We start from the raw sequence: 25,248 nt of genomic DNA, 5'->3' as shown, positions 1-25,248 counted from the left end.
CAATGAACATTGGCAAAAGTCAATGATGTACAGTGGAAGTAAGCGAAAGAAATGGAAATTATCTGAGCAAGAAAACGATGTGGAATTTGTGGATGGAATAAAAGGAAAGGCTTAGAAGAGAGATCCATATGTTCCAAATCCTATCCAGAATGGGAACAGAGGGGATAAAATAACAAAGGAAATAACAGAAGAAAAATGCCCTAAGATAATAAATGACTTGAGTATTAATTCATTTATCAATAAGATTGAGCTTTTTGACAGGCATTTTTTCTTACTATTTTTAGATCAGTGAACAAAATAAAAAAAAAACAAAAACTTTTTTTTCCTGTTGGAACTTGCATTTGAGCATGCTAAACACAAATAATAATAACAAAAAGTACAAGTACGCGTACGTGTATTATATCCCAGTGACATTTCTGATTCTCGAGGAGAGTGAATGTTCTAAAATTTTGTAACGGCTTGAGTTGGTAGGTAACATTTGCCTAAAAAAAGCATCAGATTCCTCGACTAGGACACTTTGAGAGCATCAGTAGTGTAATGCTTAGAAATATCTGAAGGCAAGTAATTTTGTAGAATTCTCTTACCAAACTCTCATTCAAGTATGAGAGCAAAAGAAAGATCTCTCTTATTGAACACTTGAGGACCCAAAGAATTGATCATCCATCCACCCTGTCTCTAAGAAGAAAAGCAAAACTTAGATATGGAGTTGAGAAAATTATAAAGTGGATTCAAGAGGATACTACAAGATAAGAGAAAGAATAGAAATGACCCAGCAAGTAAGGTCAAAAACAAAGAGGCTGTGTGATAGCTGAGCAACAAGCTTAGAAAGCACTCAGTCTGCATTCGAGTAGAAAGTTAGAGAACTTCAAGAGGAATGCCTTCAAGAAAGAAGCTGCCATAATACAATCGGAGTGACTAAAAATCAGGAGTATAAATACATTGTGATACCAATACACTATTATAAAAGGTATTATAATAATGTAATGCATTACTGATATAGTCTCACACCGATGAGATGAAGGCACATTTTCTCCTGATTACTCACACAGAAAAGGGGAATATTTTCCCAGGAAAAATGAATGCAAGAAAGGTGTGGTCTAAATATAAGACACTTTAAGGCATGATTCTGGGCAATTGAGGTAATGTTAAAAAGATCATTATAGGGGAAGAAAAACCCCTCAAATCTCCAGGAGTAAGACAGGCAGCCTCAAAGGAAGCATTATAGGTTTTATTATGGACATTGACTATACCCTGTGAAGTTCAGATGCTCAGGTGGGGAGGTTGAGCTGTCCAAAAGTTTGGAAAATGAGGTTGTAACTGGGAAGAGGCTGACTCTGGTGCTGGAGATTTTTGTAATTGACATAAAGCAGGTGATGAAAAGGGCTCTGAAGACAGAGGAAGAGGCTCTGGAGCATGCTCTTTTAGGAAGTAAGATGAGGAAGGGCAGGTGTAGCAGTCTGCAAGAGAACATTCAGATCTAGAAACTATCCATCTAGAAATGTGTACTCCTCCAGAAAGGAAAGGAGCGTCTGAAGGGAGAATCACTGGTGATCAGAGACAGAGATGGAAAAGGAACCCGAGGTTTTACACTGGGCAGGGATAGAAGACCCAGTTTTGTTCAGTGAGGAGAGATGATGGCTAGCAGGGTATTGGAGTTCAGAGTCTGAATCCAAAACTCACCACAGTCACCCTGAGACTACTTACTCATGAGGAGGCAAAGAGTGGGTTGGTGGGGAGAATAAATTCCCCAACCCAGCCAACTATGCATCTGCAACCCGGGCTAGGCTGGGGAAAGAAAGATGGCTTACTTCAGCTGCCAAATTCCCAAAGTAAGAGCATTTCATGCTGGATACTCGCTGCACAAAAAAAATGTTAGGTGGTTTGTCTTTTGGAGAATGTTAGATTCCTATTCAGTGAATGGAATTCCATACACTTCCCTCTCATGTTTTTGCAGGTATAAAAAGATGCTTGCTTGGGGGTTATAGTTTGCTGCCTTTGATTATCTTGCACCTGACAAAACCTGAGGTTCAAGCACCCTGCTGTGCATTCTCTAAACAATTCCATTATCACACAACAACGCGCAATGAGCACCTCTTACCATTAGAACACCAAACTGCTTTTCAGTAAAGTTTTGTGAAGGTAACCAAGGGTTGTCATCTTTCACAAGACTTGAGCGGAGGAGGGAAGGAAAGATTTTCCTCTAGCTGGGAGACCAGGGGATTATGGGACCACACCATGAATGTTCACCCCTTTTGCCTCATCTAGAGAAAACACGTGTTTGTTTCATGGCCGGAAGGCAGCCATGAGCTACGTTTTGGGGTTGTCCAGTTCTTAGATGGGTTTTTAGTGAATGAAAAGTTACTGAGCCTAAGCGCATATATAATAACACACCTAAAATATCTGACCGCTAATAATATCCTCTCTCTAAAAACATTCCCTTTTGCAATCATTACACAAGAATCAAACAAATTCAAATAATTAGTTTTTATTGCTCTTTCCTTAATTTTGAACAAAAAAAAAAATTAAAAAGAAATTTAAGTGTTAAAGACGAGATTCAGAATCAATTGAATATTCCACGTGAGCTAAAAATTATACTTCTCAAACAATAATATTATATCTTGCAGTTCACATTTTGCTTCAGCATCTTAAGTCCAGATAGCAACTTCAAATAGTCTCACTGAATAACATCATTGAAGTAATACAAATTCTGCTTCTTTGGTGCTATATTTATTTATTTTGAAACATCACTTTAGATTCAAGAATGTGAAGGTCTGCAGACATGAACACAGAAACTGCCTTATAGTGGAGTCCACTAAACTGGATTGTTAGAAATATCCTTTTGGAACAAACATATGTAATTGAGTCTCTACGTGTTGGGGGCTCAATGAATAAATGATGGTTCTTTCCAATTCACTTCTGTGTAGAACACGGTCCTTACTAAAGGATAAGCAACAAAAACATGCTAATTTTAATATCGTACATGTACACATATTTTATTAAAACTGAACAGTATTTACAGCTATAGTTTAGAGCTCAGACCAACAAGAGAATTTTGGAGGGAGGTGTATTTTGTCAGTGGCATTTTTAGAATTTCCAGCATATAGGAATAATAAAATGTAGATCAAACTTTCTGTGGGTTTTATTATTATTTTAAATTTTCTATAGGTAATGCACCCCTGGCTGTTTTCACCTAGCATAGAATGCTCCCACGGGGTCTCCCTTGGTATCTCTGATGTGAAAGGGTCCTGAAGTTCCAGAAGTACTTGCCAAGGGGTTGATTAGTTAAAGCTACCTGGGTTGATTGGCCAGGGATTAGTGTATGACATCAGGAACACCGTGGATCTCTGAGGATAGGTGCAAAAGCTTATCCAACAGGAGTACTCCCTGTTGCATGGCTGCAAGCTTACCCCAACAAGCCTGCCTGTGCTGAAGTATACATGCAGGTTTATTCATGTCTATTTATATAATTGCACTGCAATTATATCTTTGGGTTCAATGTGATGTAGTTAACATGTATTTAAAAGGCTTATAGTGCCTCCCTAGATGACAGATGTTTTAGAAACCCAGAGTAGTGTGAAAAGAGCATCTCTCTTCCTTGTAACCTTAAATAGCCTAACACAAAATTACAGTAATTACAAAAATAGTAATACTTTCATACACCTTCATTGTTTATAAAGCACAATTAGGTCTAGTATATAATTTAATTTTTAGAAAAATGTCTGAGACACCGGTTTTATTGCCCTTATTTTACAAATGAGAAGTTCTGAGATGGTAGGTGATTTTTATATATCAGAGTTGGTATACAACGGAGTGGGACTCAAAACATGATCTCTTGAGTCTAGTGCACATTTCATTCTATAGCTCTAAAGAGTGGTAATAACAGGGACTGTCATCAATGCAGTGATAAATAGGAGTGCTTACTACTTGCAAGAAGTTCACAACCTGCTGTTTAGAAGTAGCTTGGTTCCATCATGTCTAATCCACTGACGATGTTCTTTTCTATCTTATTACCTGGCAGATGCCTTCACATCTTTTAAGTCCTGTCTCAAGAGAAGTCTTCATCTGTGAAGCCTTCTCTGATCCAAAGGGAGAGTTATTTGCTTTCTGTTTTGTGCATCCAAGGGATCTCATCATATCTGCCTCCCAACCCTTGTCAGCCTAGACTGTAACACCTGATTTGCATGTCTGACTCTAAATCCAACTGTGAGCTCCTAAGATCAGAAACTGTCATTTATTGTTATTTATATTCGCAGTGTCTAGCAAGATGTCTGGCACATATCAAGCTCAGTGTAAATTTTGAACAGTATCCATCTAATTTCTGGAAAAAACATGATGGAAAGTATTTGTAATTGAGGCTGAGTCAGTGTAACATCATAACCCCCCCATACTGAGAATATGCCCATCAAGTTCTGCCTGCTGTCTCTTAGGACGTCAGAAATCTAGAGAGAGACACTTACATTATTGACTCCACTTCCAAAAACCAATATTGAAAACAAAATTATCTGTGATCAAACTGTTATTCTATTTCTTAATGTTGCTAGTCTCTCCCCCAAACCAACCTTCTATCATATTAGCAAACTCTAAGTAAACATATTGGAGCTGGAATGAATTGCTGAAAACTTTGCAGTTCAGTACCCTGATTTTATATGTGAGGAAATCAAGATGCTGAGATGCCCAGTGACTTTGTGTAAGGTTTCCTGTTTGGTTTGTGGAAAAGAAAGCCAGTGAGCACATTCCAGTAATTCTTGTTACTTCCATGATCGAAAGGAGGGAAAAGGTTGATAATAAAAGCAAAGTCCAGAGGAAAGAATGCTGGTTTGATAACCCACCCACTCCCCACTCAAGAAAACAGTAAGGTTAAAACAAGAACTGCCATAGTTTTGTTTCCACTGACCAATTTTAACAGAGAGAGAGAGAGAGAGAGTTAGTCCCTTGACTGAACGGTATGCCAGAGGGTTTTTGAAAACATCAAGCATTATCCTGGAGAGAAATTAAAACCAAATTCTGTACTCTCAAATAAGAAAAGTTCACATATGCCTTTGTAGCAAAGAATTGTCATAAAGTGAGACATTAGGATGCGATTTGAAGTATAATCTCATTTGAGAAATTCCAGCTGTCAATGCAAATATACTTGGTTCTAGTCTAGCCCACTGGTCTTGAGTTTCACCACCATGGACAAACGCCTAGCTTTGTTGGCTTTCCCACCTGCTGTTGGTAGAAGAATGTTCTCCTGTCTTTCTCAACATGTGTCACAGATGAGATAAAACACTCACTGAAAATTATGGACCCCCTGATGGAATGGAATGAATATGGCATGCTAGCTCCTTAGAATATTCCCCCCAAACTGGAAAGACCAGTCTATCCATGAGAAAAGCATTAAAAAAATGTGAGGGACATTCTACAAGATAGCTGACCAGAACACCTAAAGACTAAGTCCTAAATAAGTAAAGGTTGAGAAGCTGTCAGAGCCCAAAGGAGACCAATTGGATCATGGAGAAAAAAAAAAGAGCCTAAAAAAGCAATCTGGAGTTTACTTAATGGTAATGCACTCAGGTTGGCTTCTTAGTTGGGACAAATGTTCAGTACATGCTAATGTAAGATGTTAACATTAAGGGTAAAGGGTATACAAAAATTCCATTTATTATCTTTGCAACTTTTCTGTAATTCTGAAACTCTTCCAAAGCAAAAGTTTTGCTTCAAAAGATGACAACTAGAAAGGCTTTCTAAAATGTAGTAAATTAGATCCAAATGTTAGTTCATGTCTAGATAGAAGGTGTATGTTGAAGAACTTTGAGCAGGTTAATCTAGCATAACATCTTACTTTCTGTCTGTTTAGTTTGCTTTTTACTAGAAGATAAGCAGAATAGAACTTCATTCTATCTAAGAAGCAGTGTTTTCTGAAAATAACATTTAAACATATTTGTGACGGGAAGCACCCAGGATCAGAAGTAAACGAGTGGTTTCCAGACTTGCTTTCTGCTAGCCTTCATCAGAAACTTAAGTCAATAATTTCACCTGACTTTATTTGCTTTCTTAGCTGGAAAAGGGAAAATAATAGTGCAAATGTAGTTAGAGTTCAAAGAGGTAATGTAAGTGAAGGTGTTTTAATAAACAATATATGCATTCATATAATAGGCTATTGTGCTTCTGTGAGCTTTGGAGGGAATGTGACAGAATAATGGTTTTCCCCAGATGTCCACACTCTGATCCTCAAAATCTGTGAATGTGTCACCTTTTATGGCAAAAGAGAGACTGTGTAGATGATTAGGTTGAAGATCTTGAGATGCTCATTCTAGATTGTCTAGATGGGCTGAAGGCAATCACAAGGGTTCTTTTAAGGGAAAGGAAGGAGGGTCTGAGTCAGAGAAGATGTGGTAATGGAAGCAGAGGCTGGAGTCCTGGGAGGAGGGACCATAAGCCAAGTGATGCAGACAGACTCTAGAAATGGAGAGGTAGTCACAAATTCCCTCATAGTGCCAGAGGTATGCAGACTGGTCGACACCTTAATTTTAGGGCATCCAACCTTCAGAACCAGAAGCTAAGTATGTATAGTATTTAGCCAGTGAATTTGGGGCAATGTTTCACAACACCCACAGGAAACAAATATAATGACTTTATACATAATGTCTTAACAGGGGTGTGCAGAGGGTGCTGGAAGGGAGATGAGCTTCCTGGCAGTGGGATCCTCTTCCCTTCAAAAAGAGATGAATAGGAGGTTGGGGTGATCACCTAGGGATCACGTAGGGAAGCAAGCCCATGTCCTGAGTGACACCTGTCATCAGAGTTGGTGGAGCCTGTTGGTCAGAGATGGAGAAAGGGAGAAGCAAGGAGTGAATACTGATCATGAACCAGCAACCCGAAAGGCACCCACACAAGCACAGGGGCTGAGTGGGGAGAGGTGACAGAAGCTAGAGTCTCAAGGAAGATGATAGAGGGCCAGAGAGATGAACATAGGGGGGCAATGCATTGGCAGCGCAAACTGGCCAAGCACGTGGTAGAGTCCCACATGGCTGCTGCCCACAGGCAGACTCTACCACCTTGTCACACCTACCTACCATGCTACCTACCTACTATGTCCCTGCTTGCCAATAAGTTGCCCAAACTAAACCCTGGGAGCTGTGTATAAAATTCCTCCCCCTCTGTCATCCTCTACCCTTATTATAAATCCAGAAACATTGGCTAAGAAGGGTTGGGGGTGGGTGGTTACAGACAGGGGACTAGCTTTGATCTTCTTCTGCAGATCTTCAAGCAAAGTCAAGAAGAGCAATTCCCATCCAGAGAACACAAGTCCCCACCTCAAGATTTGAAGATGTTATGTCAGAACAATGTCTATTTCATCTTCAAATGTTGCCCATGATCAATTTGGAATGAGATTTTTAGCAGTCTTTTGTGGCCTTTCACACAGCCAAGGAGCCCAGGGCCTTAGTCTTATAGCAGGAAGGAAATGAATTTGGCCAAGGACCTACATGAGCTTGGCTTCAGATGAGCAAGCAGTCAGACTGACACCTTCTACAGCCTTGTGAATCTCTGAGCAGAGAATCCAGCTAAACCCTGCCCAGACTCCTGAACCAAGGAAACTGTGAGACAATAAATGTGCGTCATTTGAAGCTGCTAAGCAAGTGATAATTGCTAAGCAGCAATAGAAAACTAGATACCATTTAACACATGGAGGAATGAGGGGGGTGTGGTGCATGACCCCAGGGAGGCCAACCTGGATTAGTGAGGACTCCCCATATTCCAGCTTGCTTTCCTTCCTTGAGTTTTTTTTTTTTTTTTTTAACTTCCTAGGAGTTTTGGGATAAAAAGAGCTCGTATATTCATTACTGATGTCAAGCATGAGACTTTTTTTAAACAAAGAAAACTGGCCATTTTGAAAAACACAGTTAATTAGACATCAGTGTTCAACCACAGGTGGTAGGGTATAATTACCTTCATCTTCTCCTCATCTTGAGATTTTAAAAGTATCTAATAAGGAAGGGGTGGGAAATAGCATGTTGGGAGAGTTTGTGGGCCTGTGTGAATCATTTCTAGTGAATTTTAGAGAAAGCGTCAGAGGATGGGGTGGTGAGCCAACACAGCCTCTTGGTTCCAGAACTGATAAGCAGCAGCTAAGACTTCCTCTATTAATCATTCAGATGGCCCAGAAACTCAGTTTCATGAGCTTTTGTTGTTTCTAGATTTCTGTGGAATACTAATTGCTTGGAACTGTTTACCATCCTCCTGTTCTTTTCAGAATCTCTCTCTAAACACTGAGTGTGGTCCACAAGACCTTCCGGGGGCTGGCTTCTCACCACTTCCAATCTCAAACCAACTTGCCTCTGTCACTTGACACTCAGGCCACAGTGACCTCTGTCCCTTTCTTATATGTATAATACCCATGCTTGCCTCCACGCCATTACTCAGGCCCATTTTTTTTTCTTCCTGGAATAATTCCCTAAGCACACTTATTATCATACTGGTAAAGTTTCTCCTAATCTTCAGTGGTAGATTCCTTTGGCTTCCTAAGGGAGGCCCTTCCTAATCTCCAGACTATTTCTACTGGACCTCAAAAATCCAGTGCTCTCCCTTTGGACTGCAGTTTGTACTACTTGCTGTGAATAATAATAATAATAGTAATAATAATAATAGTAATAATAATAATAATAATAATAATAAATAGCACTTCCAGGACGAGGAGCAGCTATCTCCTGAATCAGACTGTTGTTTCTTTTTCTTTTAAAGGTCAAAGATTCCTGTCTATGTGGACCCAAATAAATTTAGCAAACATTGAGCCTCTGTTGCTTGACTATATTCTGGAGAGGGAGGTAGGTAGAAGATGAGGTCCCTGTCACCAAAGTCTGGACCCTCCTTGGAGTCCTCACTGCTCCTATCTTAGTCCACATCACCCTCTTGGATTGTCTGCATTCTGCGGTAGTTTCAGTACCTCCCTTGGCTTCGCAGTGCCTTTAGAATACAATCCAGACTCCCAGCTGGTATAGCACTCTGTGATCAGATCCTTGCTGCTGTCCTAGGCCTTGTTCCCTGAGCTCTCCTGGCTTAGTGTGTCACCTGCTTCCAGGCCTTTGTCCATCTTGCTTCTCTTTATGAAACACCACTTTGCCTTTTTCTCTCCAGCAGAATCTGACTAGCCCTCAGGGCATTACCTCATCTGGATGCCCTCCTTGCCATCTCAGACTTGGTAGCTCCAAACTCTCTCCATGACAGCCTTGGAAACACTGTAAGATACTAGACATTTCTCAGCTTCTTCTCACAATTCTCAGCTCTTGGAGACCATAGTGAAATCTCCACTGGGACTCAGGATCTAGTATGGCCATTCTGAAGGCAGGTGCTCAGGGAGAGCTTGCTGGACAAATGAGCTGATGAGATCGGGTTCAGTGGCCTGGGTGTGGTGCTTTAGAGGTGGAAGAATCTACGTGAGGCTCCCTTCTGCTCTGAACTTCATGACACTGGAAAAATACACACCCCAAGGGTTTTAGGATCCATTGTTACAAAAGGGAAGCAAGCCCACAATTCTGTTGTTCCTGTCTGAAAAGGAGGATGGAAACTTCCCTTTCAAACATTGCCACACAAAGCACACTTATTATCACACTTATTATTATGGGGGTGATAAGGGGCTGCTTGGTGTTTAGCAACTGATGGGCCCCCTGGTCTGTAAGCTCCAAGAAGTTAGATGTCATCTTTTTTTTTTTTTTTCAATCTCAGTTCTTAGCATAGCATCTCTTTTAAGACCAACACCCAATGTTCCTACTGTCATGGATAAATATAATGTGAAGAGACAATATTTGGCACAAATTTTCCTGAAATGTGTTAAATGTGTGTTTATGCTAAATTATAAATGTGCTATATACATGTTATATATATATGTATGTATATACATATATAATATGTGTGTATATATATAAAAAGATGTGTATGTATATATCCATATAGATATCCATACTTCATTATTTTATAGATATACTTGAAATGCTAGTAAACAAAGTATTGTGCTAATTCTTCAAAAACACGATCAACTCAATATTCTTTGCTTTTATAGTGTTAATTTAGAAGTGTGTCATCCCTTACCTAGACCAACAAAACAGAACAAAACAAAGCAAAATCAAACAAAAATCCACCTTATTAATGTTTCTGCCTGTTATCCTTTTTGGAATACCGTATATCCCCATCACTGTGACAACAGCTAGCATTAGAACATACATCTCTTTTGTCTCTCTGCAGAGCTCAGGAATCCCTTATTTTCAGAAGAAAGATGTCTAAACTCCTAAACACTGAACACAAAGAGTCTCTTAACCTGCCTCCTACCAACCCTTGCTGGCTCCTCGCTCATGATCCTCTCTCGTTGGCCCTGTTTTTCTTTTAGCATTTGGAAGTGTCCAAGCTCCCCAGAGTCAACATGTATTTTCACTCCTCTTTGACTGTGCAGTCTGATATTCCTCACCTTCTCTTCTGTGTCCACTTTGAGCAATCCTGAACATTATCAAGATCCAGTTCCAACTTCCTTCCTTCCTTAGCTTTGTACTGAGATACTTGAATCTGGAAGAATGCTTTGGGCTGTAAGCAACAGAAAGCCTGAAATGGTGTGGCCTGAACAATAAAAAGTTTATTATTCTCACTGAACAAAAATCAGTCCCATGGTTAATTCATCTCTCAAATGAACCATAAAAGATATGGGTTCTTAGCCAGGCACAGTGGCACACCCTATAGTCCCAGAAACTCGGCAGGCTCAGGCATGAGGATCACTTGAGCCCAGGAGTTCAAGACTACCCTTGGTAACACAGAAAGACCTTGTCTCATAAAAAACAAAAAGAAGATAAAACAAACAATGTGGGTTGCTTCCATCTTTTCATCCTTCCATCTTTTGTGTGGCTTTTGAGCCCTAGTTTATCCAACAGACTTTTTCTCACACTATGTCACAGATGGAGCTGCCTGTCACATGTTCATGTCTATATTAGTCAGTTCTGCAGAGAAACAGAACCAACAGGATGAGTAGGGGAAGAGACGGAGGAAGGGAGGATTGGCTCACATGAGTTTGGAGACTTACAGATCCAAATCCTGCAGGGAAGAGTTCATGTTGCATGTAGAGGCCAAGAGCTTTGGGAGTCATAATTCTCTCATTCTCTGAGGACCTCAGTCTTTTTCTCTTAAGGGCTTCAATTACTTGGTTGAAGGCCCACCTACATTATTCAGGGCAATTTTCTTTACTCAAAATCTACCAATCTAAAAGTTATTCTCATCTAAAGAAACACATCTTCACAGCAACATCCAGACACATTTGACCAAATATCTGGGCATGACGGCTTAGCCAAATGGACCCCCCAATATTAGTGATCCAAATGTCTAAACCAATCATTAACAAGAAAAAGAAGGAAATCCCATGGTTCACATAGATATTAACCAAGGATGACCCTCTGGTCCTAAGAACAGGCTCCTTTCCTGAGCACATGGAGATTGAATAGTCAAACAAAACCTGAGCTTTACCTGCAAGGATCCTGGTTGTGGGTGAGGTTCAGATGAAGGTAGTTATTTGATCAGGTAAACAAGAAGTTCTGTTAAACATTAGGAAGGCACAATTGTGATACTTCACATGTTGTAAAGACCCAGGTTACCATGAGTCATGGGTTTATGGCATGTTTTAGATTCTGTGTTCGCCTTGAGTAAGAATCATAAATCAGTTACCTCTTTATTAGCACCCAAGTCAGTGCTTGGCTCTAGGTAAGTCCTCCTTAAATGCTACTGAACTGACCAGAGTGGGGTATTCTGCAGTCAAATTAACCTTGCACTTGCTTTTGGGACAGAGCTCATATGTGTCTCTTCACTACAAACTTTGCTGAAATCTCTCATCACAACTGATAGGCCAGCCAGGGCTCAGCTGGAAATGAGGGAAACTCACACTCTTTTAAATCAACATCTAAAGGAAAGATGAAAATTCTTTCCTGTGATTCTGTGAGAAGCAACAACCAACTCAAAATCAGGCCTTTGAACATATGTAAAGAAAGAATATGACAACAGAGGGAAAACCATTAAAAACAATGTAAGCAGAAAAGCAAGATGTTGCAGCGAACGTCCGCTGCTGTTCATGGGTATGTCTGTCACTGCCAGGGATGTTTTCTGTGGGGGAAGAAGGAACTTAGTAAGACTTACTATAACCTGGAGGGAATCCTCTTTGTTCTTTTAATTCCATATTCACAAAATACAAGAATGTAATTATAAATGTAATCTCTGGGATATCTTGAATTTGAAAAGCAGATTCCCCAGAGGAAAAAAATAAAGATTCTGTTATAAAGGGATACTCCTAATTATAAGTGTCAAGTGCCATATGGATACCATTTAACATGAACATAGCTTGTGTCAATTAATTATTATAAAATTATAAAATTTTAAAAAACTATTAGAAGATTATTAGAAACCTGGTCATTCCTACGTGAATTAACCAAGTCCAGTTTCTATGTACCCTGGAGCCAAAGAACAGGTGAGACATTGTAATTTTATAAAATTAATAATGTTGGTTTCTGAGGCTATTTGGCAACCAGCTGGCTTTTTCCTGGGTCGTCCCCTCTCCCTTGCCATCCCCGAAGAATGCCTATTATCGCCCCACAATGCAAATGAGAAAAGAGATGCTCAGAGGAGTTGGGTAACTTGCTTAGCTCTGCACAGTTCACATAAAGACACTACTGAAAAAATAGAAAATAAATAACAAAACAAAACATAGCAGCCAAGAATGTACCAGGTTACTTGGGTCACTGCTTTTTTCTACCTGCCACCAACCATAGAACCTTCAAGTGACACCACTGGTCCTCTATTCCCTGAGTGGGGACCACACATTGACTCCTCTTGAAAGCTCTATCATCTTCCCCTCCATCTTCCCTTCAATATTCTTCCTCTCTCCCTGGTCTCTTTTCCCACTAGAGACTCAACAGCAGCAGAAGGATGAGGAGCACATTGAGGGTGAAAGAAATGGGGGAAAACAAGGACCTTCTAGCTTGCTTTGAAACTAAAGAAATGTGATGCTTGTGGCTCTAACCAGTCTTTGGTTCGTGTCCTCTGTCTCCATGCTGACGGCATCCAGTGTGCTGTTATTTTTAGCTGGTGCTTGGCCCAGCCTGCTGACTCCTGACCATGGGTGCTGCTGAAGTGACATCAGTGACAGCAGGTATCCCAGCAAGTGTCTTTGCCATGGTCAGCCTTTTCCTATTTCCTGTTTCATTACTGTTAAGAAACAGTCCTTCCTCACTGAACCAAATGCCAGCAGCCAGAGCTTCAGCCCTCAGGCCTCCATTCTCTGTCCATAGAAGGACCTGAGAACTGTAGGCTCAGATGTAAAATCATGTGTTGTGATGAAGTTGCCACTCACTGATTAAACTTTCCTTTGAGGGAGTCTGCATCCAACATATAGGTTAGACTATGCTGCCTTAAATAATATATTTCATGCCATGTATCAAGTAAAAATTCTGGAAATACCAGTTGCTTTCCTCAAAATTCTTTAAAAATCATTTTAAAATTATTCCATTAATGGTACATATTTATGGATACAGGGTGATCATTCTATACCTGTCTACAATGCAGAATTCTCAAGTCAGGATACTTAACATTTCCAACTCCATAAAGAAGTCTAAGAACAGAATTATTTTTTAAAACAAATAATAATAAATGTACATTTACCTGGAACAAAGCTTCCCTGGACCACCTCCTTGTATGCCCACCAGCCTTCATGGATTTTTGGTGAATTCTGTTGAGCTAAAGAAAAAGCAAAAGAGAGGAGAGACTAAGATGATAGTTCAGAAGTACTGTATCCTGGATGGCCCAAAAGGAAGGGTAAATGTCCATGAAATAACCCTCTCCTACCCCCAAACTGCACTATATCAATAATACTCCTTCTCACTTTTCTTCAAATATTTTATTAACATCTAAATATATCTTTATAGATTTTCATAAAAAGTACTCAGAATTTTAGTGAAAATGAAAAAGACAGTAATTTAAGTCCCCTGCTATTTCTCTTGACTGTTATCTTCTCCCTTTCCCTACACATATATACACACATGCAAACACACACGTGCATGCACACACATGCACACACACATTACCCTATTGGACCAGAGGGTCAGAGGTGGACTGCATCCTACTGCCAGGCCAGAACCCTGAATGTGCATAGAAACCCTGAGTTTGCAGAGATTGGGAGTTTGTTGAAGGAGCCAAGCTAGAAAGCTACAGAGTAAAACATTCAGCTTTCCTCAAGTCCCAAGAAAACAAAAACAAGAATATAAATAACCATGGGAGAAAGGGTGGAAGACTCAAGATACTGGAAAATATTATAGGGATCTGTGAGGTCATACTGACATGACCTCCGAATAATCTTTGAAGTTATAACAGGTGGCAGGTGAATTGGGAAAATTAAACTTTCCCAATTTTATATCTATCTATCTATCTAATATACATGTGCATATATTCAGATATATATATTCTCCAAAATATAGGTGATGACACATGAACTTAGGTTTATCCCTTTATTTATTAAAATGCATTCATATTTCATTTCTCAGTCACCTTGGTATAAACTAAGGTAGATTCAATCATTCCTGCAATTTAGCTTGTAGACAGTAAATGCTAAACTTACACTTTCATTTTCTTCTTTAAATCATTTCTTTGCAGCCTCCCACTTCACAGCCATGGCTGTAATACTCAACATTCTGCGTTAGAAGGCAATAGGTTGAACACAGGGCTTTGTATGGAGACAGGATTTGCTCAATTGCTTCAGGTTGCAGATGAGCTAGTGTTGCTGAGCTCCAGGGGTCTTTCCATAGCGTAGTAGAGGTTTTCCTTTGCGTATGACAATAAGACCTCTGCAGTTTGTAGCTCTGTGGTTGAACCACACTTTGTGGATAAGGTTGAGTAAAAGAGAAGTCCACTCTTTCTGGAATTGACAGTGGGGTTAGGGGACTTCAGAAACAAAAATAAGAGGGACAAGAAACCTACTTAATGACCTGGGATGCTATCATCATTCAAGATGTTCAGCACAAATCTGTGTAATAGATACATGAAAGTACATTGAGTTTCCCAGTACTCTGTCCTCCCACCTGCTGTGGATAGAGTTCAAGTGTTTCTATTGCCCTTGAGGAAGACCCTGAAGACAGCTAAGTTGAAAGCTGGTGCACCTGCTCTGGGGCAGCTGGCCAAGGTGGGAAGTGCCCTCACAACAGAGCTTGGAAAGATTCTGTCCAGCCAGGAAGCCCAGTGGAAGATTCAATAGAAACGTTTTGAATTTATAGCAACAGGGAAAGACAAGGAGATTTGATATCAGTCAGCAGCAGCCCTTCAAGCCTGACAAAGTGGAGAAAGCAGATCAAAAGTTGCATGGTTACAGAGTTCACCAAGTCGGTGAATAAAGGATCTTTGTCTTGGTTAGAGAGAAATGGGTTAGACCTCAGCAAGGGTTCAGATTTTTCTCTGGGTCTTGGCACTGCATGATCCACCCTCTCTTTCCACAACAGTACATTGGAGGGTCATTGCCATCAGAGCAAGAGGGGATCCCCGAAGGCTTAGAAATAGAAATATATGACATCAGAAGTTACATAATTCACTCACACCGACTGACCATTTTATGAAATCCTTTGTAATACTTGTGTCGTGGCATCCCCTCCTCCACAGAAAATCTTAACTAAGCTTCTCCAGAAATCTTTACCACAATTGATTTTAGGACCATCAGCAAAAGAGTCTCTACAAAAGAGTTCAATGTAGGTAAACTTCCTATTTTCCTATTGCTCTATTTTACTTGGCCACTGGTCTGGAAGTTATCAGTACTCCAGATGCTGAATGCCCTTTTACTAGTTTTTCACAAACATTTATCCAGTATAGTAGTTTGTAGAAGTGTGTTTGCAAATACAAATTGTGATTAAAAAAAAAAAAGTCAAATCCTTTAACAAGGCCTCTGGCCTTCAGCTGGATCTTCACAAAGATGTCTACATTTCTAAGATAAGAGAAGTTACTAATTAGGCTTCATGGTAACAGCTGGCAGGGGGAGGGGAAAAGAGGGAGAAGAAGCTCTCCCCTTCTCAGGTGTTGTCCTTGAAGGGTTAACTTGTCCAAATCAGGAAAGAAAAAGCTGCTTTTGTGTGAACTTCTGCAGACTGTGAACTTCTGAGCCCCTCTCCTTACATGCTGGGTATAAATTTCTGAAACTACCTGAACTCAGGGTTAAGAGGATTAATTGATTATAGCGAAAGCTGTACCCTCTAAACCTGGCTGCAGCCAAATAAAACTGTTTCCTGCTATCTTCAGCACCCTGCTTCGTCTGTACCCTACAACACTTGACCCAAACTAAATATAATTCACAGACAGTACAATCTACAACACCCCCCCTCCAAAAAAAGAAACCATCAAAACTAAACTTTGATATCTCAGTAAACTTGAAAGTTATAGAGCATGTCCACAGTCTGGCAAAGATATACTTTTTAACAACCTAAAAGACTGAACTTTGACCATCACTTTGCTTCAGAGATAAACCAGGACTGGTTTTCCTTATCACAGACAGGAACTTCTGAGTTTTATCAAAATGCATCAACTTGTATCCAAACTGGACTGTTGCCTGTCATTGAACAATTCGAATAATAAATACAGTTTTCTTTCTAGATTCTCAGAGCCAGTTAAGGAAGCCGCCTTCTCTTGCATATATTTCATTATTCAAATAAGGATCCACTCAGAACTAAAACATCTTTGTTTTATATAAGACTATTACCATATTGCTTCAAAATTTTTATTCTATTTTTTGTGGTGCTAGGGATTGAGCCCAGGGATGCGTGACACTGAGTTACATCCCAAATCCTTCTGTGTTTTAGTCAGCTTTTTCACTGCTGTGACTAAAAGATCTGACCAGAACAAGTTTGGGAGAGAAAAATTGATTTGAGGGCATATGTTTTCAGAGGTCTTAGTCCATAGAAGACCAGCTCTATTCTTTGGGGCTTGTAGGTGAGACAGAACCTCATGGTGGAAGAGAGTGGCAGAGGGAACAAGCTCACATGATGATTAGAGAGCAGAGAGAGACTCCATTCTCCAAATACAAAATATACACCGCATAGCCATATCCCCAGTGAACTACTTCCTTCAGCCACCCCCCACCTGCCTTCAGTTACCACTCAGTTAATCCCATTAGAGATTAATTCACTTATTAGGTTAAGGCTATAACCCAATCATTTCTCCTCCAAACCTTCTTGCCTTGTCTCACATGTGAGCTTTTTTTTGGGGGGGAGGCGGGGGGCTCCACATCTATACCATAACACCTTTTTATATTTTATTATGAGACAGAGTCTTGCTAAGTTGCCCAGGCTGAACTTCAATGTGCAATCTTGCCTCAGCCTCCCCAGTAGCTGGAATTACAGTAGTGTGCCCCTGCACCCAGTTCCCAACTTTTAATATACAGTGTTTACAAACATCATTTCAAAAACTTAACAGGTTGGGGATATAACTCAGTAGTAGAGCCCTTACCTAGTCAAGCAGAAGGCCCTGGGTTCAATTCCCAGTACCAAAACGTTTTAAAAAATAAATAAATAAAGGAGAAATAAAAGAAATGCAATTTATAATAATACACATTTCACTGTGTAAAAGCTTGAATATAACAATTTACAATAAAGATTAGCAAATTAGTGCCTCCTAGCCAAATATGGCCCACTGCCAATTTTTGTATGACCCAAGAGGTAAGAATAATTTCAAATCTTTTAAATGGTTAAAAGAAATCAAAGAATAATATCTTCTTGTGATTTGGGAAAATTATATTAAATTCCAATTTTAGTATCTATAAATAAAGTGTGGTTGGCATATAGTTACGTCTATTTGTTTACATATTTTCTATGGGTGCCTTCCCATAAGAAGGAAAAAGTTGAATAATTGTAACAAGGACTGTTTGGAGCCCAGAGTCTAAAATGTTTCCACTATGATTGCTGACTAACAAAAATTGACTGCTAATTTAAATACGTAATTTCAAAAATCAAGCAAATCAATATAATGAACATAATGCTTTGACTGTGATATAGAGCAGGAATACAGAGAACACAATTTAAAATAAAATATTGTATATTTCAACATATAAATGGGCACCAGGCATAAGCAAACAAAGTGAAGTTAGAGGCTTGGTGGAAACATTATATCGTATTGATTATATTGTAGACTACAGAATCCATGAGGAAAACTGCTCTGAGTGGTGTGATTTTTCCAAAATAGTGAACAACTCCTTTCAAAGTTCAGAACAAAATAAAATATCACCTTCCCTTGATTTGCACAATATTTGCATTGCTGAAGAAGTTATATTAAGATTTTTGTAAGAGATGCTGTATGCTCAAATGCAAAATAAGGTTTGTAAGTTCAGATAAGTAAAATGGGTTTTCACACACTTGAATGTCTGCTGGGACATGGGATAATTTCTCACTGTTTAAAACTGTTTAATATATCTCAGAGCGTATAGCATTCTTGCTCCCCTTTGGTCATAGCTAATTGCAACCTCTTTCATTAGAACTATCTCGAGAACCCTTGTTAATTTCCAAAATATTTGCCCAGGAACAGTGACACCCCTGTTGACAGCTGTGGACCTTTGGGACTTTTTAGAGCACTATGCACATCATCCTGATGAGTTGGAGCGAAACAGTGGGTTGAACACTCAGCAGAGGATGGAGTTTTATCTAAATAGGTGAAAGATAAGTCTAAAGATGCTGTAAATTGTAGCATTGTTTTGAGTACATTTACCACCCCATTCAAACTCAATTTTTTTTTCTATTCTTCTGTCATTTGACAATATCCTTAAAAAAAAAAATACTGTCCTTTCTACACAGGTAAAAAAGTGGAAGCAAAAAGTATTTCCCATCAAGATGGCCAAAAGGGAACACTAACTCTAATAAAAACCTGAGTAAAATGAGCAGGTTTTCAGAGTTCTAGGTGCACTCACATTTGCTCTTTTCCACTTGCATACCCACCCTGCAAAGAATGTATACCCATCTGACTAAAAATCAATTTAAGAGACAACGTTTAAAAGGAAGGAGAAAAAGAAGCCCCTGGATAACTAAGAGTGCTGCAAGTGCCCGAAATGTCACTGAAAATTTCAGCTTTGTCCAGGTAGTTGCAAAACATTTCACTCCCTCATCATCTCTGATCATTGCTTCTTCCGCTTTCTCACCCATTCAGAAGCAGAATCATGGGTGCTTTCAGAAGGGTGATGAGACATTCAGACCATCTGAGCAAAGACTACTGTAAAGGCCAAAACTCAAAACTCCTGTTAGCTTTCTTTGACACGTATTGTGAAGGACTAAGCTCCCCCTCCAAACATCAATGGCCTAAGTTGAGCCCATCTGATGCCTGTCAATTATAGACTATGACAGCGGCAGGCTAGAGTTGAAGAGAATGATGATGTTTTATATAATATGTTTTCATATGCCCCTGGATGCCCAGTCTAGGTTCATCCTGTTTGGCAGTTTAGAAAAACAGAATGGCACATTTAAAAGGTACCTCATTTAAAGTTCTGCCACAGCACTACAATAAGCTGCGTCCAGACAGAGCACCTACAGAAATGCTGGATTCCAATTCTAATGCCTCTTTCCAGGTCCTCAGCGTCACCTTGTTGTTTAGAGTGAGTGGAGAGCTGATTGGGAATTCCTCAAGAGCACACAAGTGAAGAGAGAGCAGCCGGAGCTTCAAAGGTGTTCTCTGATTCTCTGTTTATAGATTGGAATTTCTATACTTAATCTGCGACCAGCCCCTGAGAAAAATCCAGGTGTCTAATAAAAAATAAATAAATAAATGGTGTTGACAATAAATGCTGTCATCACTGCCGGATGAGGAGATATACTCAGCAAGAGAAAGCAGTTCATTTTTATTCTCTCTCTCTGTTTTCATTTTTTAGTTGTGGCAGTTGAGAAACTTAGACTCTCAGGACTTTGAAAGAGGTGTCTCATTTTAACTGCTTTTGGTACAGATGAGGAAACTGGACCACAAAGAAGCACACTTAAAAAAGAATGGGTTCTTAGAAGAGGGCTCAGCAAAGTTTTCCTAAAAAGGACCAGATAGTAAATAGTTCAGGCTTTGAAGACCATGCTGTCTTTGTCCCAACTGCTCAACTTTGTCATTGTAGTAGAAAAGCACCATATGGGATATGCAAACAGATGCATGTGGCTCTGAGCCAATACAATTTTATTTACAAAAACAGACAGAAGGCTGACTTTACCCTGCAGGCCATAGTTTTGTGACTCCTGTCTTAGAACTGGAAAGGGATTCTGTCATCTAGTTCTGCTTCTTATTCAGATGTTCAGAAGTGAGCTACTTTAATGAGAAAATCAGAACTAATTTTGATATAAAAGCGCTTATAATTACATGTTTATAATATTTGATCAATATGCATTTTAGGAAGTATGAATTTGGATCAGCTAGTCATGAAATTGGTCACCACACCCTACGCCACATTCAATATGTCCCCCTTCCCACCCCAATTCCATTGTGCTAAGCTACCAAAGGTGGAAGGGTCTCTTAGCAAAAATGAGTGTCCCAAAGCAGTCAAAAAAGGACCTGAATATGTTTCTGTATGACTCTGAGGAACCTCACTTGTATCCATAGACAAAATAATTGTATTTTCACATGTGAATGCTTTTACATCATTGTGAAATTAACTTCTACAACTCCCTTCTATTTAAATAGAGTTTTTTTTTTTTTTCAATCCCTATTATGAGATGCAAGACAGAGTAAGCAACTTTGCTAATTTAGGGTCAGAGAAAACACAACTGCAAAATACTTCCATGTGGAAATTATAGTGGTCTCTTGACAATATTCCAAATTCAAAAGCAACACCTGTGAGTACACAGGTGAGGTGGGAAAGAGAATGGTTCAAGAGGGAGAAGAGAGGAGCCCTCACAAAAGGATCAGAGGCAGAAGAGAGATGGCTTAAGAAAACTCCACCATCAGTCAAAGCACGTCGAACCCTAAGCGTGCACACTTGCAAAAATGAGCTTTGAGCTCTGGGTCAGCTGGATGATGCATGATTAGGAAAGATGGATCTGAATCTAAGGGAGGGACATTTAGAGTACCTGCTATCATGGTGATTACTTCCTTTTAATGCCATAGGAGGAGCGTGAAAATTTGTTTCCTTAAGAAACTGCTTTTCTGTGCCTGAGGAGGTAACTCAGAGGAGGAAATGCTCAATCTACTGACTGGGAGAACACCAGATGTTGGAATGCAAAAAAGAAAAAGGTCCTTCCAGACTTGAATGCATGATGCAAAGTACCACATCCCCCAGGACATCACTGTTTTCCCTTTAATGGCCAATTCTGCCTCCTAAGTGGGAAGCAGAAGTGTGGAGAGATCACCACAGGACACACGCATGACTGTCCCGGTGCACTGCAGGATACCACTGGACCAACAGGGGTAACGTCCTCCCTCAAGCGCTTGACTTTGATGCTACTGGTGGGCCTTTCCTTTTCTCTGCGCACCCCCAGTATTAGGTGTTATTCTGCATTTTAGCGTTTACATAGAGTTTCACATTTTATCTGTTCCTCTGTCATTCTTCCACAATGAATGTGTCTCATTATTTATGCAAGGCTTAGTATATAATAGGTGCTTAGTAAAAGGTGAATGCGTGTTAAATGCTGTAGTGAAGTCTATTACACAAATTTGGAGTCTGGCTCACACAATCCCTGGGAGGCTTTAGGGTATATCCAAAGACTTGTTGGTGTGATGCCTGTATTGGTGGTCAGTGCGAATGGAGACAGAAATGTTTTCAAGTTGGTTGACAGATGGGAAAGCCCCAGGAGCTGACACCCTGCCTGGGTACATCAAAGCCAGTTTTATTTTGCAAAATGTGTTTCATTTCAAAGCAAGGGGGATGGTGAAGGCCATACATGAACCTGATTACATCGCCGCCATTCTTTCCTTTTCTTGAATTTGTGAGACAAGGATCAAACTCATTTCTGTCTTTCATCCTTTGTGACCTCCAACCCCACTTACCATAAGAGCTGACCAGAACATCAAGGTTTGAAATAACTGGGTGACAAAGTAACTGCTCCAAGCAGAGAAGATGGGCATGACCCAGAATCACTTCTCACGTTGGACAAGACTCAGGCAAGCTGATGTCAAGGCTATATTTGAATTAGGAGATGAGGAAAGAGAAGCCTGCATCATCTTTACCTTTTTAGCCTTAGCATGAGATCATGGTTAAAAGAGTCCACGGTAACTGGCTTTGAAAATCAACAAGAGGACTTGCCTCAACATGGCTGATTTTTTTTTTTTTTTAGCTTGGTATTCTAAAATTTCTGCAATTTGGATATATCACACTTTCCAATCTCCTTTCTCACGATTTTACAAAATTTGCTCTACCTGGTGTCCCCACAGACACCATGTTTATTACTTTCTTACTCGTGCATGGACCTCTCCCCACTTTCTTCTGGAATTACCTCTTTTTCCTATGCTGTTTTCCATTCTTATTTTTAATGTGCACATAATAGTCCTGTTAGCAGAGATGCTATAATATACCAATTACTCTTTTCCTATTGGCCATTCAGTTGTTCAAATACCATAATTAACTTTTTTAAGTCCACAGCTTCCCCTTTTCTGAACCTACCTTTAAAACTCTGATGCCAAAATAATCATCAAGAGACGTAAATATAGATGTTAAATAATTTTGTAAAAAAATATTCTAGTAGGGGCTGGGGTTGTAGCTCAGCAGTAGAGAACTTGCCTCACATGTGTGAGGCACTGGGTTCAATCCTCACTACCACATAAAAATAAATAAATAAAATAAAGGTATTGTGTCCATCTACAACTAAAAAAAAAAATATTTTTAAAAATGTTCTGGCAATCCGCATTACCAACAAATGGAAGTGATTATTTCTGGAAGGAAAATCTGGGGTTCCGTCAAGACAAATAAATAATGATAGAATGATGCGAATCCATTTAAAAATAATTTTAGCTTCTACCAAACAAGCAACTGATGAAGAAGTATTACTACTCTAATGAATGAATCTACTGCCGCAAGTTCATGAGATGAACATTTCATCAATCAAGGAGCATTTCACATTCCATTTTTTTTTACTATTATTTATCATCTTGGAATCAGGTCAAGATATATTTTCTATAAATATTATAGCTCAATTGGGTAGTAGAATATACTTATGTTTTTAAACAAGTGAATGAAACTTCTCACCCCAGAGTTCAAGGCCATGCCCAGGTTCACCCAGCTTCCCATAAACTGCAACAATAAGGAAAATGTTTATGTGTGCCATATTCAAAATACTAAAATCAATCCATTTTAACTTTACAATTGGAAAGAAACTGTTGATAATTCCTAAAAATCAATGGATGAGTCAATTGTGGGATCAATCTCATGTCACACAAAACTTTTGATTGCAGTCAGTGGCTCTCAAGGAGGATAAAATCCCCTGCATCTCTTTTAAGTTTGAATTCAGCAAGGCTAAGTCAAATGTGAAGAAAGAAATCAAACAGAATCATCAGTCTGTTTTGAGAGGAAGGATGAAATAATGCAAAATAAACGGCATTCTGGAGTTGAATTTCAAAGTTCCTAGTAATTGTTTCATTTTGGGCAAATTATTTCATCTTTCAAAGGTGACATTAAAAAAAGCAAAGATTTTTTTTTCAAAAGCCCAAACCCTTCAGTGTCCTTATCTGAAAATTGGAAATAAGTACCTTGAAGGACTGTCAAAGGACTGAATATGTGAATGTCTATATGACAACAATTTGTGCCCAAGAAATGGCATCCATCATCATCATCATTGTGTGGAAATGGTGGTGGTATTGGAGCTGGCAAAGTCAGGGGCAGAAAGGGAACCTGGCAAGAGGAAAAAATTTAGAAAGTCACTCAGAAAAAGAAATCAGAAACTGTGGCACCATGTTACTTGAATTTAGGTAACATTTAAGAAAACTCATGGCTTGAAGCAGCATGGACTTCTTCATTCTGCCCTCTACAGGCTGAGCCAATTGGAGGCAGGAAAGGAGCCCTGGCCAGCAAAGGGAGAGTGCAGGGGCCTCTGAAGACACTGGTGACTTTGTGAATCCAAGTAGTCACAGAGGAAACTGGGAACAGAACAGGAGACTGGAAGCAGGAAATACACCGCGTCAGCGAACACATGCAGGGAACCTGTGCTTTGCAGGGACAAAGCCCAGAGAAAGCAGACAGTGTGACCTGTTGGGATCACCCAGGCATGGTGGAGCACGAGGCCAGGGGCAAACCGTAAGAAAAGGTCAGGTTGGTTTCATTCATTTGCAGTCTCATATGCCATCAGCCCGACTCGTTTTGTTCTTTGTTCCTTCCAGTTCTGATCCAGCCAGTGTTGGCTGAGCAGGTGGCACATGGCAGGTGCTGTTACATGCTTAGGAGTAGTGAAACCAGTGAATGACAGGCATCTCTGGACTGTCCAGGGAAGCCAAACTAACACTCCATTCTACAAATAACCAAGATCCAAGGGAAATCTGGAACTCGCATTATCTGGAGAGTCGTCACTAGAAAAGCTTGATCACCCTACCTGTCCCAGCTAATACTTGACTGAGGATAGCTCACATGCCTAACTCCCTCACCTGGATTCCCCACTACATAGCATATCACTATTGTCCAGGACATCTTGATCACAATTGTCTTAGCCTGTGTAGCAAATGCAGTGCTATTGCATTCCCCCAATATCCGTCTCTCTCTTCTTCCTTGAAAAGAGAAGGCCTGGTTTTTAGTAAAGTAAGGTACTTCTCAGAAGGCTTATCAGAAGAAAACGTACCTTTCCCTTTCTCCTTTGTAGCTAGATTTAGACATATGACTAAGTTCTGGCCAATGAGATGTGAGGAAAACATGTAAGGTTTCCAGAAAGTGTTAAAGAGAAATGCTATGCCTTTCTTCACCCCTTCCAGTGAGTTGCTGGGATAGCGATATGTTATCTGGTCCTCAAATAACCATACTTAACCATGAAGCAAAGACCATATTCCTAGCAACAAGATAAAAAGGGCTGGGAACTCCGTTCTGCCTTTATTTACAGGAAATAAATAAAGCTCCATCTTATTTAGAATTATCTGTCACTCATAGTTGATGTCTGACTGACACCTACTCAATACCCACGGAGTTAAGCCAATGATTCTGCTTCTGCTGTAGTTATAACTTTTTCCCCTATAATTTTATATTTTCTGCCCAATAGACCCTAGACTCAGATCTTCAGTAATAAAGTAATTACTTCAATGGGCAATTACAACCATGTGCCCACTGGCCTGCTGGTCTCCCCCTTGTTCTCTGCT

The 25,248-nt window shown here is 39.8% G+C and overlaps 1 protein-coding gene across 1 annotated transcript in view; it reads right to left on the bottom strand.

Moving 5' to 3' along the window:
• Positions 1–25,248, bottom strand: part of Ca10 (carbonic anhydrase 10) — a 466,152-nt gene that overhangs the window by 378,375 nt on the left and 62,529 nt on the right. The window contains exon 2 of the mRNA XM_027924743.2: positions 13,660–13,734. Coding sequence (XP_027780544.1) covers positions 13,660–13,734 — 75 coding nt within the window. The remainder of the gene's footprint in view (positions 1–13,659; positions 13,735–25,248) is intronic.

This window comes from Marmota flaviventris, chromosome 17 (assembly GCF_047511675.1).
Source record: "Marmota flaviventris isolate mMarFla1 chromosome 17, mMarFla1.hap1, whole genome shotgun sequence".
Lineage (NCBI taxonomy): Eukaryota > Metazoa > Chordata > Mammalia > Rodentia > Sciuridae > Marmota > Marmota flaviventris.
The sequence above is the reverse complement of the archived record's forward strand: the minus strand, read 5'-3'. Positions and strand labels throughout refer to the sequence as shown.